Source organism: Saccostrea echinata, unplaced genomic scaffold (assembly GCF_033153115.1).
Source record: "Saccostrea echinata isolate AGI-Se365-2 ecotype Australia unplaced genomic scaffold, CSIRO_AGI_Sech_v1 ptg000030l, whole genome shotgun sequence".
In the NCBI taxonomy this organism is placed as follows: Eukaryota; Metazoa; Mollusca; class Bivalvia; order Ostreida; family Ostreidae; genus Saccostrea; species Saccostrea echinata.
The window spans coordinates 20,839,271-20,854,628 of record NW_026889779.1 but is presented as its reverse complement, the minus strand read 5'-3'; the positions used below and the strand labels follow the sequence as shown (position 1 = coordinate 20,854,628).

Below are 15,358 nucleotides of genomic sequence, written 5' to 3'. Positions count from 1 at the left end.
TGCATTATGAAAATATACCTGCATGAGATATCCCCCTTCAGCTATATCGACCCCTTGTTATCACCGACTGTGGTAAACCAGGGTTAGTGTACGTACCAGTATAAGGCACACTACGTACAACAGAGGGGGATATTCTTCTACACAATGTACAACTACATACTAATAATAAGACAGATAAATACAAGAAATTATGTTGGAATTTCGAGAATTTTTAACTTTTATCTTTCTGTAAATATCAATAACACCTTGCTAAATGTAAACATCAGTAATGAGAGTATCTTGTTATTATGTCAGAGACATAATTGGTATTTGTATAATTATATAAACTGGGGATATCTGATTTGATGTAAAGCAGAATTAGACCCCCCCCCCCACCCCCACCCCACCCCCCGAAATTTCCGAAGGGTTTGTAACAAAGCGAAAAAATCTACAACCATATAATAATTTAAACAAAACAAAATACTTTTGAGAGTAAAAAAAATGCCCAAGCTAAGATGAAGGGGTTCTATGGTAAATTCTGAGATTTGTCCATCACATAGGAGAGGGTCAGACACCCAATCAATGTTTCCTCAAACCCAGGCATGCTCTTGATACTTTATTTTAATAAAAAAAAATTAATTTAATTTTTCTTAAATTATATATTGTTAGATAAAAGACATTATATAATACTTTTAATTACTTCATTTCAACAAGACTTCTTGATACGAATGAAATAGTTCAAAAGATATAAATGTATAAATTTTTAATACTATCACCTGGTGGTTATGGTTATGCTTTGTGACGTAAATAAATAAAAATACGAAAACTTTCACATCCTTTATAAGCTTGTATCAAAATCAATACTTGTTAACAATTTTGAAATAAAGAGAAATCATTCTTACATGAAATACCAATTTCTAAATTCAAGGTAAGTGAATCAAACACAACATTATTGCACTCCAAACTGATTATTTTATCAAAGAGTTAACATTGCAATATAAATCGAACAGTTCTCCTGACCAGGACAATAGACACGCTCAGTTTTTATAACGCAACCCTTTGCGGTAGCAAATAACGCATTCCATTTTCTTAGTTTCTGGGGAGTACACATGTTTGAGAATACTCACAAGAAATACTTGTACTCCGGACGAATCTGGTGAGTAGTGTCGGCGGTAGCCTTTTGTAATGAAACACGATCTTCAATAAACAAGAAAAAAAATATATTGTGATCTTGGAATTTCTATGCATAAAAACACGTATAGCCCTTTAATGAGACCCATCGTTTCATATTATGGACTTCACAGAAAACCATATCAACCGAGTAAGAAGAGCGAAGTCGATATGCTTTTCTGTGAAGTCCATATATCAAGGGATTGACCTAATAAAAAGGTGTATTTCTTATACCATTTTCTACAAATGTTTTACTTTAAAAAAAAAAAGACTTCCAATTATATCACAAATACCTTTAAGGTATTTCAAAAAAATATTATCCTATATACCATACCTTTCAGGTATGACATGCTCCCTTTATGGCCTGGATTATGCGTCCAAATAATGATGTGGACCAATTTCACAACTTGGGTATTGTGACACTAGCAAAAACGGCAGCGGCGGAAACGCCCATCTCTACAGCCATCTGTTTCAAAAATGTAGAAAATTGAATCCATGAGAAACGTGAATTGACCATTTTATTAAGCTTCTGTGTTGAATTCTCAAGGCTGCACATACGAATTCATATCCATTACAATATATCTGTTGATCGAGTGATACAAAACAGTTTATAAAAGAATCTGGAAAGGGCGCCAAATGCATATATAATGCATGTATAACTATTAACACTTTCGACGATCAGAAGAGCCTTGGGTACTTTCTCGTTGGGGCAAACTGATGGAATCCTACGCCATATAGGGGTCCACGTAAGAAAATTTCATATCTGTGTAATAAAAGACAAATTTGAATGTTTGGTAGGGCAGTGGTGATAACGCAAATATACAGCGCGCGTGACCGGTCAGCAGGGGATGCTTACTACCCCTAGGCACCTGATCCCACCTCTGGAATTTACAGGGGTCAGTGTTTTATGCCCTGTTCACAGATTTGTATTGTTTATAGATATTTTTTAAGATCGATCACTTATCTTTACATGTGCGGATCTTGGAGGGGGGGGGATCCGGACCCCCTGGAATTTGAGCGGCTACCCCCCCCCCCCCCCACGAAATAGGTTTGGGAGTTTGGAGAAGAAGTGAGTATACGTTGTTCTTTTTACTGAGGTGGACCCCCCCTTTCCGCTCTGAAAAAAATTTCTGGATTCGCACCTGCGTTATCTTCACCTTATTCATGTACATCTAAAGAATTCACAAGTAAAAGATTTAAAATCTTGTGAAATGTCTGTAAGATACGAAAGCCTATTAGGATCAAACTACGGTAAAAAAAAATTAAAAGGCGTTATAACGCCTTTTGAAAAAGCGTTATAACGCGAAAAAAGGCGTAATAACGCCTTTTGAAAAGGCGTTATAACGCGAACGCAAATAAAGGCGTAATTACCAAAAGGCGTTATAATGCCTTTACAAAAGGCGTAATTACGCCTTTTTAAAAGGCGTTATTACGCCTTTCCAAAAGGCGTTATTACGCCTTTCCAAAAGGCTTTATTACGCCTTTTAAAAAGGCGTTATTACGCCTTTCTAAAAGGCGTTACTACGCCTTTCGAAAATGCGTTATTACGCCTTTCCAAAAGGCGTTATTTTTCAATACATGACTTACTTAGCCCACCCCGGGGGCTGATTATAATTAGATTTCCAGGAAAAAAAGATTCTTAAATGTGTAAGATATTTTCAGTGTTAAACCATCTTAGTCCTTCTCTGATGCCAGACACCTCTACCAAGGTGCATGGATTTCAGAAATTTGGTTGAAGGCTAATTGCTCATTATACTATGCAAATAATTTGCCTGTTATTTTTTTTCCAAGAGGAGAGAAAAGTATTTCAAATTTGACATGAATTTTTAATACATGGCTAGCAAAGACAAAAGCTGGCTCTGCCTGTATCCTGGATTTTCAAAAGTAGAGTGTTGACTTAATACGCATGCAAACAGCTGTCTGTGAGATGTGCAGGAATATAGAAAATACTATAATTTATAATATTAAAACTATAATCTAAATATTGCATAAATAAAGATGGCTTTGGTTCAATCTTTCATATATTTATTATTTTAAAATAACGCCTTTCCATTTTTGGATATAACTCCTTTTCAAACAGGCCGGTAGTACGAATGCGAGTGTGTGTGTGTGTGGGGGGGGGGGGGGCTCCCCCACCCCACTTTTTGGGAGAATGGTAATGCTATAGTTTAAATATAAAAAATCATTTATTGATTGCTCGGTCCCTTAACATTTTGTTGCAGTATGGTTAAACTCGGGCAAGTCATTGCATTTAAAAAAAAGTTTAACCGAAACGTTAAAAAAAGATTCCCCTCAAGTTTAGGCAGTTTATTTTTTTCGGGGGGAGGGGGGGGGGGGTTGTTCCTTGTTTTTTTTTTTTGTTTGCTTGTCAATTTTATGGGAGCCCCCCCCCCCCCTTCAAAAGCACGGGCCTGTCAAAGACATAATAATGGCTCTTCAAAAGGCATAATAACGCCTTTTGGAAAGGCGTATTAATGCCTTTTAGAAAGGCGTAATAACGCCTTTTGGAAAGGCGTAATAACGCCTTTTAAAAAGGCATGATTACGCCTTTATTTGCGTTATTACGCCTTTTTCCGCGTTATAACGCCTTTTCAAAAGGCGTTATTACGCCTTTTTTCGCGTTATAACGCCTTTTGAAAAGGCGTTATATAACGCCTTTTAAATTTTTTTTTTACCGTAGTTTGATCCTAATAGCTTTTCGAAGTAAGACAATTTATCCAACCAATTATTCATATACTCCATATACTCACAGTATAGAGTCTTCCTCTCCTGGGCACGCATGTTTTTGGTTTCTTCGCGGTTTATAAAAAAGCGTAAACTGTTCCAACCCACTTTATACCGTATACTATAAATTGGGTAGCTATTTTAAAATTCATTCCTTATAATTTAATTTTCACTCATTTAGTGTAAGAAAAAAGATGATTGCCCTTAAAAAATTACTTCAAATCGTACAAAATTTAAATGTAACGTCAGCGGGCGGATCGATACGTTTTTGGCGCAAGTCATTGTGATGCAGGCAACCCAATTCATACAATATTTATAAAGTAAATTTTTTTTCCCCAATCAAATACCGCGTTATAATCAGATTTAAATTATTCTTTTTTAAAGATAGAAACTTGGCTATATAAGCTCCTTGATACTAAACTAAATTGATCTTTGCCATTGCTAAAGTACTAGCTAAATTAATTTTTTTTTTATTTTGAATTTCTAGATAAAAATAACTTGGCAGCGTAGTAAAAAAGGTACATGGTTATGATGAGATGGGTCGAAGCCAATCTAGCAGAAACTTGACAAGAAAAAAAGTAATTAAAGTAAATGAATAATACTTTAATTCTGCCGAGGGGGCACAATCGTAAATTAGTTTCGATTTTCATAGTAGATCTATATGCCGGAAAAATTATTTAGGGGGTACAACTGTAAATTAGCTTGCTTTATAGTGTAAAGCATAGACGCAAAATTATTGGACCCCCCCCCCGATATTTTTAGGTCACCTGAGTCACTCAGGTGACCTATTGCTATCCGTTCTCGTCCGTCGGCGTGCGTCGTGCGTCGTGCGGTGTGCGTCGTGTGTTAACATTTGAACATTTTTAGCTTCTTCTCTGAAACCGCTGAACCAATTTCAACCAAATTTGGCATATAGCATTTATGGGTGAAGGGGAACAAAAATTGTGAATTCCATGGTCCCTGCCCCCCTGGGGCCTGAGGGGTGGGGCTAAAACCACCAAAAATAATGCAATCTTTAAAAATCTTCTTCTTTGCTCCTGGACATCAAGCAGTCAAACTGTTGGCATCATTGTAATAAGCATTGAGTCCTCTACCAAAATTGTGAAATTCATGGCCCCAGGGTCAGGGGTTCTGGTGCTAGGGTGGGGCTATATAGATAATATAGTGAAAGTGCATTAATTCTTTGAAAATCTTTTTCTCTGCTCCTGGGTATTAAATAAATTAACTAAGTATATAGTTATGATGAGCAAGAGTGCCTCTTTCTAAATTGTGAATTTCATGGCCCCTGGGTCAGGGGTTCTGGTGTTAGGGCGGGGCTCTATTGATTATATAGTGAAAATGTATTAATTCTTTGAAAATCTTCTTCTCTGCTCCTGGGTATTAAATAAAATAACTAAGTATATAGTTATGATGAGCAAGAGTGCCTCTTCCAAAATTGTGAATTTCATGGCCCCAGGGTCAGGGGTTCTGGTGTTACGACAGGGCTTTATTGATTATATAGTGAAAATGTTATTAATTCTTTGAAAATCTTCTTCTCTGCTCCTGGATATAAAATGAACTAAGTTAGTACATAGTTATGATGAGCAAGAGTGCCTCTTCTGAAATTATGAATTTCATGGCCCCAGGGTCAAGGGTTCTGGTGTTAGGGCGGGGCTCTATTGTTTATATAGTGAAAAGGCATTAATTCTTTGAAAATCTTCTTCTCTGCTCCTGGGTATTAGATAAACTAACTTAATATATAGTTATGATTAGCAAGAGTACCTCTTTCAAAATTTTGAATTTCATGGCCCCAGGGTCAGGGGTTCTGGTGTTAGGGCGGGGCTCTATTGATTATGTAGTAGAATTGCAATAATTTTCTCTGCTCCTGGGTATTAAGTACATAGTTATGAAGAACAAGAGTGCCTCTTTCAAAATTGTGAATTTCATGGCCCCAGGGTCAGGGGTTCTGGTGTTAGGATGGGGCTCTTTTGATTATATAGTTAAAATGCATTAATTCTTTGAAAATCTTCTCTGCTCCTGGGCATTAAATAAAGTAACTTAGTACATAGTTATGATGAGCAAGAGTGCCTCTTCCAAAATTGTGAATTTCATGGCCCCTGGGTCAGGGGTTCTGGTGTTAGGGCAGGGCTCTATTGATTATATAGTAGAATTGCATTAATTCTTTGAAAATCTTTTTCTCTGCTCCTGGGTATTAAATAAACTAACTAAGAACATAGTTATGGTGAGCATGACTGCCTTTTCAGAAATTGTTTCATGGCCCTTGGGTCAGGGGTTCTGGTGTTAGGGATGGGCTCCATTGATTATATAGTAAAATTGCATTAATTCTTTGAAAATCTTCTCTGCTCCTGGATATTAAATAAACTAAGTACATAGTTATGATGAGCATGGCTGCCTCAGAAATTATGAATTTAATGGCCTCTGGGTCAGGGGTTCTGGTGTTAGGGCGGGGCTCTATTGATTATATAGGGAATAGGCATGAATTCTTTCAAAATCTTCTGTGCGCCTGGGTATTTTTCAAACAAAGGAAGTGCATGGTTATGATAAGGAAGAATGCCTCATGGCCCTTGGGTCAGGGGTTCTGGTGAGGGGGAAAGAGCTCTATTGATTATATAAAGTGAAAATGCATAATTTCTTTTAAAATATTTTTTCTACTACTGGTGATAAAGTAAAGAAACAAGTGTATAGTTATAATGAGAAAGGGTGCTTCTTCCAGAATTGTGAGTTCGTGGCCAATGGGTCAGATGTTCTGGGTAAGGATAGGGCTTTATTTATTTAATAATATGGTGAAAATGCATTTCTTTGAAAATCTTCTATGCTTCTGGGGATGTTCAAGGCAAACAGAGTAAAAGTTTTAATATGAAAGGGTATTTTTACCAGAATTTTGAACACCTGGACCATTTAGTCAAGTGTTCTAGTCCTGGCCAGGGCTCTATTAACTTGTATTCTGCTGAGCAAAGTTATTCCCCTTTGCCATTCACCTTTGATAATTAATCAATGTAAATAATGTATTTGAAAGCTTAATAGAATAAGAGAATTATGCAAGATAATTTATTGTATAATGAAAAAATATTTTCATAGATTTAATGACTTGGAAAGTCAGATAGGCAGGTAGATACTAGACCAATTATTTTGTTGATGCTAATCATACTATTTTTCCTGCTTTTGGGCAACAAAGCTTCATTTTTCAGTTTATGGATCCTCTAAATTGATGTTTTGTACTCAGGTGACCGTTAAGGCCCTTGGGCCTCTTGGTTAAAATAGAGTTGGGGGGGGGGGTGACTTTGATGTTCAACGTGGAATAACTCTTACCGGAAGTAACGTAATCAATATAAACATGGCAGATGATGAGAAGTCTCCACTGCTACAATCTTCAGATGACGATGAGGGTCCTCGACTCAGACACAGCCACACCTTCCCCACCACACACCGGAGCTTGGATGTAAGTTCTGTCACACCTACGGAGGAGGATCACATTGTCTGTGTGTTCGTTGTGACGTTTGACACACGGTCAGGTAAGTTGTGATGCTTAATGAGAAGGACCTATCATCTGTTTACTCTGGGTAGGCCTATAAGAAATACAGTATATTAAAATAAAACATGTCTGTTGTGTAGTGATTTGTTTGAAATATTCAACGATTCTGAATAAGTATATAATGAATTATAAAACTTGTTACAAGTGGGGTTCATGCGATCTTTATTCTCCTTTGAGAAGTGGGCATGGATAGTACAGAGCTATTTCTACTTCTCTAAAGAGAAATAATAATGCGATCCCAGGGAAGATTATGAAAAGAGTTGTTATGGTTTACCGGTATATCATGATATGTATGGTTAGAAGTCGGCGTATTAGAGCAATCCAGAAAACTTTTTTTTTTCTATTTTTATACATGTTACATGTATTTGTCATGAATTAAAATTCACACCATTTAATTTACAAAATATAATATACATTTATCCACTGGTTGTGGGTGGGATAGCTCTTTTATCAAACCCGCGACAGGAACTATTCCCAGAGGGCTTGCCTTTTACCTTCTTAGCTTTATATAGAAAACATTTTAAATAACAGAAGTATAATAATATGTTTTGTATTTAAGAATTAGATATTTTGTCTAATTGATTCTATAATTAAAGTGTAATTAAGGATGTATATTCAGACTGAAGGATACATTAATAGCTAACAATTTACAGTGATATTTTGTTTTTAACTTTTTATGGAATGAAAAGTGATATCAGTATGTACTGTACCATGATACAGAGTCAAATTATTGATAAATCACAATACATGATCAAAATTATGAAATAATGGGATATATTGTAAAGCATCTGATTATAATGAATGATTTGACATACACCATTGATCATTTGTAATACCATGTAAGGCCATTAAGTCTGTTTTAAAAATATGCACCCGGTAATACAATTAAGTCTATTAAAAAAAAAGGTACATGTAAATGTTCTGAAATTAGTATCATTCCATTTGCTATAATTTCTAGGAAATATGATAGAGTGGTGTACCCCTGATGACTTTGAGCTGGATGGGGTGGAGTTCAAAGCAATGGTCAGTGGATCTCACACACAACAAAAGGACTTTGTGTATGTATGGTATTGTTTATATTCCTTTATGTGTGTGGTATAGTGGAAATTTGGGAACAGAAATAAATATGATCCTTTGGATAAGAAGATCAGGTCTGCTTCAAAATGTGAAAGAGTTTTTTTTCTATCGGTCATAATCAAAGGACCCAATCTGTCAACAGAGTCTGCTTTTCTGTACCATTATCTAGTCTGATATCAAATGTATGAGTATTGTTCAAAAATATTTCAGCTAGGCAGAATTCAATATGTATCATTTTATCATCAGCTAGTATACTTCTATATCAAAGTGTGATAAAAATCACTTTCTTACCAGTATGTATTTTATCTTTAGTTACTTCAGAAAGGATCGTCTGTATGGCCTGGCCTGTTATGAGAAGATGTCGGTGGAGAGTGAGATTGAGCGAGGAGCTAGGATGAAGTCTGTAGGGATTTTATCCACTTCCTATACACTGCTGTACAGACACATACAGTTCTTAGAGTCACAAGTCAGGTACTTTCTCAGTGATCAGTTTTATGAAGTACAGTACAACTCCATCCTCTCTGTCCCCTCCTACCCATTACTTCAAAAAGGCTTGTCTGAAAACAAGACATGTGCAAGAATTACACCTCATCAACAAATCAATTTCTTCTCCATTGTCTCATTAAATACAGAGTCAAAGATAACCAGATTTGGTTGTATTGGAGCCAGAGCTTGCAACAGTTCCAAACTGATAGAGAAATGGTATTTTAAGTGTGTTTATAAGTGTGCTAATAAATTTGTAACAGTATTTGAGGTAAAAAATCAAAAACATACTGGTACATGTATTAAAAGCACTTCAGTTCGTTTTTAAATGTATTCTATACAGAGAGTATCATGGATAATTTTGTTCTCAACATTTAACACATTCTGATCATTTAATCTCATTCATTTACAATAACTAGATGTATTTTGATTGTATTTTTCAGACACCAGTTGGAGTTGCCAGGTATTTATTCTCAGCTTCAAGCTTTCTACAATGATAAGAAAGGAGTGCTTCCAGAGTCAGCCAGCTCAAGGGGGGTTACTCCTACCTCTACACCTTCCACACCAAGTAGTCTGCTGCCAGAAATGAAGGTTGGTTTTCTGCTGGGTGTCTTATATGAAATTGTTGATCAATGTTTTTTGTGAGAAAATACATGTAGGTGTCTGATGACTAAAAGCCTGTTTGTTGTGTCTTGTGACATCTGCTCAGTAGTCATTAAAAGACAGGTTTGCTATAAATGTATAAGGCTGAACTTCCATATGAAATATGAAGATAATGAACAATAATCAAGTTCATGAATCTAATTAATTATTACAAAGTGAGATTAGAGCAAACATAGACCCCTGGAAACATCAGATGTGGGATCAGGTTCCATGGAGCAGTAAACATCTTCTGTAGACCTGACACACCTGGTCTGAACCCTTTGTTATGATCAGATAAATGGGGAAATCTGTTGACAAAGAAGTATGAAAATATTGGTGTAGCAGTTGGTATTAAAAATGTCAGTAAACATTCTGCCAAATAATAGGTTGTAGTTGCAAACAAGGTCATTTTAATGATCATAGAATTTCAAAATAATTTCACTTTAATTGAGATTATTGATACCCTTGTAACATCAACTTATCTGTCAGTAGCCTGTTTCATTAAAAATGGATTGTCTGCAGAACATGCTCTTGTGTATAGATTCAACTTGAAGATTTTGACTCCACATGCACTTGATAATTGTATATTGCTAAATTTGTACACTTTATACTAATTAATCTGTACATTCCAATTAATGGAATTTCAGTATTGCCTTTTACAGAGGCATTACAGAATACCTTTTCCTCTTACTCAAATTAAATTGATTACCTTACAGATAACCCACCCTGCTGGCTGCTTCTCACAGTTTATAAAATTCTTTGGTGCAAACATCTTTATATTATGGAAACTGGTTCTGCTGCAGAAAAGGATATTGTTTTTCTCCCCACCACCAATAGGGGTAGTCTGTTATAAAGGTAAGGTACAATATTCTCTAGCAGAGACTGTCAGTTAAAATATAACATAAAAACTAATAACTGCTCAGCATTCTCTTGTTATCATTCGATGTTTGATTTTTGTAGCAGGTCTCTTCCTTAGTAACAGTTAATATGTATAAGCTTCACGGGAACTAAGCCTGAATGGATTATGCTTCTAATATAAAATAAAGATTTTTTACTGGTCATGCATTGGAAGCTCTCTTACCTGTGTTCTTGATTAGATAAAATAGCTATGCATTGTTTTAAGATCCTTTTCTTTGATGGATTACCTTCCCTTTTATAAATAGATTTCATTTTTTCAAGTTGTACAACACTTTGATATGTATTCTGTGAGATTGCTAATTTTCATGATTTAAATTATAAAGTGTACTTTATGACAATGCCGAGGTATTTATGGATTGTTAGACTTGTGCAGATCTATATTATTAAACTGTTAACATACATGTAATTTAGATATAGAGCCTTGGAATTTTTAGGGTATGTTGTATCTATACAGAAAAATATGCAATCCATGTACTTGTACATGACTACATGTACTTGGGTGTTCAAGTTTCTCTGAATATTCTGTAAGACTGATAGAGGGTTTTTGTTTATTGTTCAATAAGTTTATTTATTGTAGTGTACTGTGCATGTTGTCTTGGAAACCATGAGGTTGGAAAACTAGGTCATGAGGTACAACCCCATTTCTATGTTAATGTCGCTGATATAGAAACCTTGGAAACAGAAGTGGCATACATTGCATGTATGTATTCAGTAGAATTTCATAATCATTGAAGAAAGTGCATCTTTGAGTATGACTTGCTTTTTCTGGTATTTTGATGATAATAATATACATTTTGCAATGTAGGTACAACAGAGAAGATTTTTGAAACAAAGACCTATTTACATGACGTTTATGTAGATAACCAGGTTATCACAGCCCACACTCCGGTTGTACAAGAACTGCTGAAACTCAGTGATGCTGACAAGGACAAATATAACAAACTCTTAAATCGGAGGTAGGCCATGTTTCTGGAATTTTCTTTCATGAATTATTTTGTTTAAGTGAAGGGAACACTTCAAAGGTCACATATTTTTATCTTATTACATGTAGTAGTATTTTTGTTACAGGTCTGCTAACCAATTTTCATATGAAGGTATGGGAGAGGATGTGGTGGATGAAGAGGAATTAATCACATCGTAAGTTTTTGAAATATTGACTGATTGTTTCTTTCATCATCATACTTGCATTTATGTATGATTAACAAACAAAAATTGAAATGAGAGTGTACCTTGCAGGTTTTTTACCCAGCAGAACAATGACCTGTTCAGCACGCTGTTGGATGTGGCCCATTCACATGACCGACAACTCACCTCAGATCACATGAGGAATATGGGTCTAGACCCCCAGGGAGACCGAACCTTCCTTATGGAGTTGGTGGAGCATTATGGGATAGATGTTGTCCTCATGGTAGACAACCCTTGCTGCCCTAAATGATTCTGTTTATTTTGGTGAAAACAAAATGATCAGGCAGATTAATAATTTAATACTGCTCAATGATAGAAGATGTTCATAGATCCAGTGTATTCAGTAATTTTCAATTCCTTGTAACATCTAACAGCAACTGTGAAACAGTTTTTCAATCCATAAATCCTAAATGTTTCCCAAAAATGTCAATAGTTTTTGGGTGACAGGTTACATGAATGAGATTTGTTGTCTGTGATAGTTCCACCTGTACAATTTACAGTGTTAATTACAGTTTTATGACTGTTCTTAGCTAATTAATGATCATGCTCAACAAGAAAGGTTTGCACTGCTTTTTGTAACAAATTTAAACAAGAATCAGCCTGGCACTCATACATGTACAGCATATTGTTTTATCATCAGAAAAATTGTACTTAATGTGTAGGTCTTGTATAACATGGCCACACAAAGGAGTTTATGTGTAATATGTTACATGTATAAATAAGAGTATATCATTACCTGGAAGTCAGAGTTTCATGTAGATGTTCCAAAAAAAAAGGGGGATAGATAAATGTATTATTAGTTTAAAGCAACAATTCCCACCAATTCAAAAGTGACTATTTCTATAGCAGGATTGAAAAATAAAACAGATCGGCATATTCATTGCTCTAATTTGAATGATAAAGAAAGTTTATATACATGTATATATATCTCCTAAAAGTGACTGCAGGTTTCCTCAAACATGTAATAGTCCTTCTTTTTTAAGTAAAATAATATGAATATACCAAGTGTAATTTGTTTATGTTACATGCACGTTTTTGTCATATTGGCATTCTTATGATTGTTGATTAATGCACAAGTTTCATTGATGAGTATTGTGCAAGGTTGTTAATCGGTGCACTGTATACATGTATTACAGCCTTTTTTTAGACTATTTTTTATGGAGTTTTATTAACATTCTTTCATATTTTCTTTTAATTTATAATAATGACAATGAAAGTGTGTCGAAAAATTCAAAATTAATATTGCATTATATTAAGTTATATATCTTATTGGTGAAGTGACATTAATGGGTAGCTAAATGTTTGAGATGTTTGTAGAAGTTTCACATCTGAAAAAAGATATAACCATTTCTTTTTAATGTCTTAAGAACACATTTGTTAACAAAATTGCTGTTGAATTCAAAGTCTTCCTTTGCCCTGCAGGAGATAAATACATTGTGCGAGCAGTGAGTACTGGTACATGTTTGTACATGTACATGTTTTTAGACACAATGGATGTTAATTCAGCATGAGTCATATTTATATATTAATACAGAGGAATATTAGACTGATTCTTTTTTCTAGCACCCTGCATATCTGTTCAGATTGAGATGCAGTTAGATTATTGTTTTTCCTTCTAATTCCTTCCATTTTGAATTTTATTGAAATGCTAATTTTAAGCTTCTATCATGTAATGCTCTCTAGTTGTGAGTAAAACACTAGTGATCTTTATATCTTTATCAAACCCCTTGTCTTAAAAAGTAAGAATGACAAATACTTGTTGTTTCTTGAAGTCACCTCATGCATTGATTGAAAAAAAGTGACCTTATGTACAAAAGATAAAGGAATTTGAAGTTGCAGGTGTCTTAATACTGTAAATCTACACAAATAAACTACTCTTTGTTTAAAGGTGTACTGATATACTGTGGATTGTGCAACACAAGTGGATGCACAATTCTCACACGATCCTCATGCATTTTCTCAGCATTTTTGTAAACAAAAAACAAAAAAACAAAAAAAAAAAACAGGGGAATTGAAGGGGCAATACAGGTTTATTGGTGGATGTGATTTTGAAATGCACAAGCAATTGTGACACCAAAGTGTCTATTATTAGATTGGTAGGGCATTATGGAAGCACAGAATCATTGAACTGTCAGTTTAAGAAAAACTGACACTTTGCATTCCTTAGTTGATATTTTTCTTAACATTCCTTTAATGTACATGATTTGTTTCAAGATATCAGACACAAGAAAAACATTTCTTTTCAAATATGTTAGGCTCAGGGTATGAATGACAATGAATTAAATGAAACTTTGCCTTTGTAAAGAAAGCTTTATAAATGCTTATAAAAATATCATCATTTGCAATACATGCCTTTTCAGATTTTGAATTAAACATTAGTTGTAGTTATTGCTTTTCGCTCCCCTGAGCAAAATACTCGAGAAAGTTTATCTGGTCAAAGAGTGTCCATCTGTCTGTCAAGTGTTGTTTGTAAACATTGCATATTTTCAACTTCTTTTTCCTTCACTAAAGAATTCTTTAGTGAAGGAAATTCATTCATATTCAAATGATGAATAGCCACAAGCCACAGTTGCTCTTTCAAGGGGAGATAATTAAAAAATATTGAAAAGATGTTGTTATTTGAAAGTTACCATAACCTTTTTCTCAAAAACCACTGATTCAGAAACATCAAAATTGAAGGCTTCTTTATAAGTGTACATTAAATTTGTTCAAAACATGGCCTCGGGGGCTAGGGACTGTAATTCAGGGGTGTCAAAGTTTCATATGAAATTTTTCGGAACAAATCTTACGAACAGCAAGGCTGCAATTAGTCAAATATTATCATCTCCACGTTGTCGAGAATCAGATTTGTTAAAATGATGGCCCCTGGGACTAGAGTGAAACATAAAATATTTAGTCAAATCAAGAAAAAATCTTCAAAAATCTCAAAATTGTTGTCTCAAGTGAGTGTTATGGACAAAGTCTTACAGTTTTTTTTTTTCATTTCAGTGTTTTATATTCAACACATGATGAATTTGCTAAAGCCAAAATTATTTTACATGTAATTGCTTAAAATTGAATCCAGTCAGATATGAATATATTTTTAATAGCTGTATTGTCCTGTATAGTTCTTTTTTTTTTTTTTTTTCAAATTTCATGTTACCATCATCTGGAGCTTTTATCACACCAATTGAATAAATTGTACACCTGTTGAGAGTTAATTGTGCATAAGTATTGTGTAAGGGATCTAAATCACTTTTAACATTTTTAAAATGATTCATGCTGATTAATCATGTCTAGCCAAATTTTTTTTCTTTATATGTTTACTTTACATTGTGCAATATACTGCTTTTTTGAAAGTCTGAAAGAATCACTTTGTTATAAAATAAAATCTGATATTAAAATCTGAACTAGTTATTTCTTGAGAATAGCGGAGCACTATACAGATCAATGCTACCTGTGGTGAACCCTGCGTTACTTTATGCTTGAGGAAACTATCATACTACCAGTAGATAACATGTACATTATTTGCCCCCCCCCCCCCCTCCAAAAAGTAGGTTTTTTTTCTTTTTCAAGAAAATTTGAGGCAATTGGTCAGAAATAAACTTGACCAACAAAATTTTTGCACAAACATTTTTTGAAACTGACTCCTTGTTCCTGGGAAGGACA

At 34.6% G+C, this 15,358-nt stretch overlaps 1 protein-coding gene across 1 annotated transcript; it reads left to right on the top strand.

Moving 5' to 3' along the window:
- Positions 1–7,196: 7,196 nt before the first annotated feature.
- LOC133197512 (DENN domain-containing protein 11-like) lies at positions 7,197–15,095 on the top strand. The gene is made up of 9 exons (XM_061333586.1): positions 7,197–7,385; positions 8,364–8,463; positions 8,795–8,953; positions 9,409–9,556; positions 10,324–10,462; positions 11,103–11,225; positions 11,331–11,481; positions 11,594–11,662; positions 11,762–15,095. The coding sequence occupies exons 1-9, from the start codon at positions 7,208–7,210 to the stop codon at positions 11,958–11,960; spliced, it is 1,266 nt and encodes a 421-aa protein (XP_061189570.1). The 5' UTR covers positions 7,197–7,207; the 3' UTR covers positions 11,961–15,095.
- Positions 15,096–15,358: the final 263 nt, after the last annotated feature.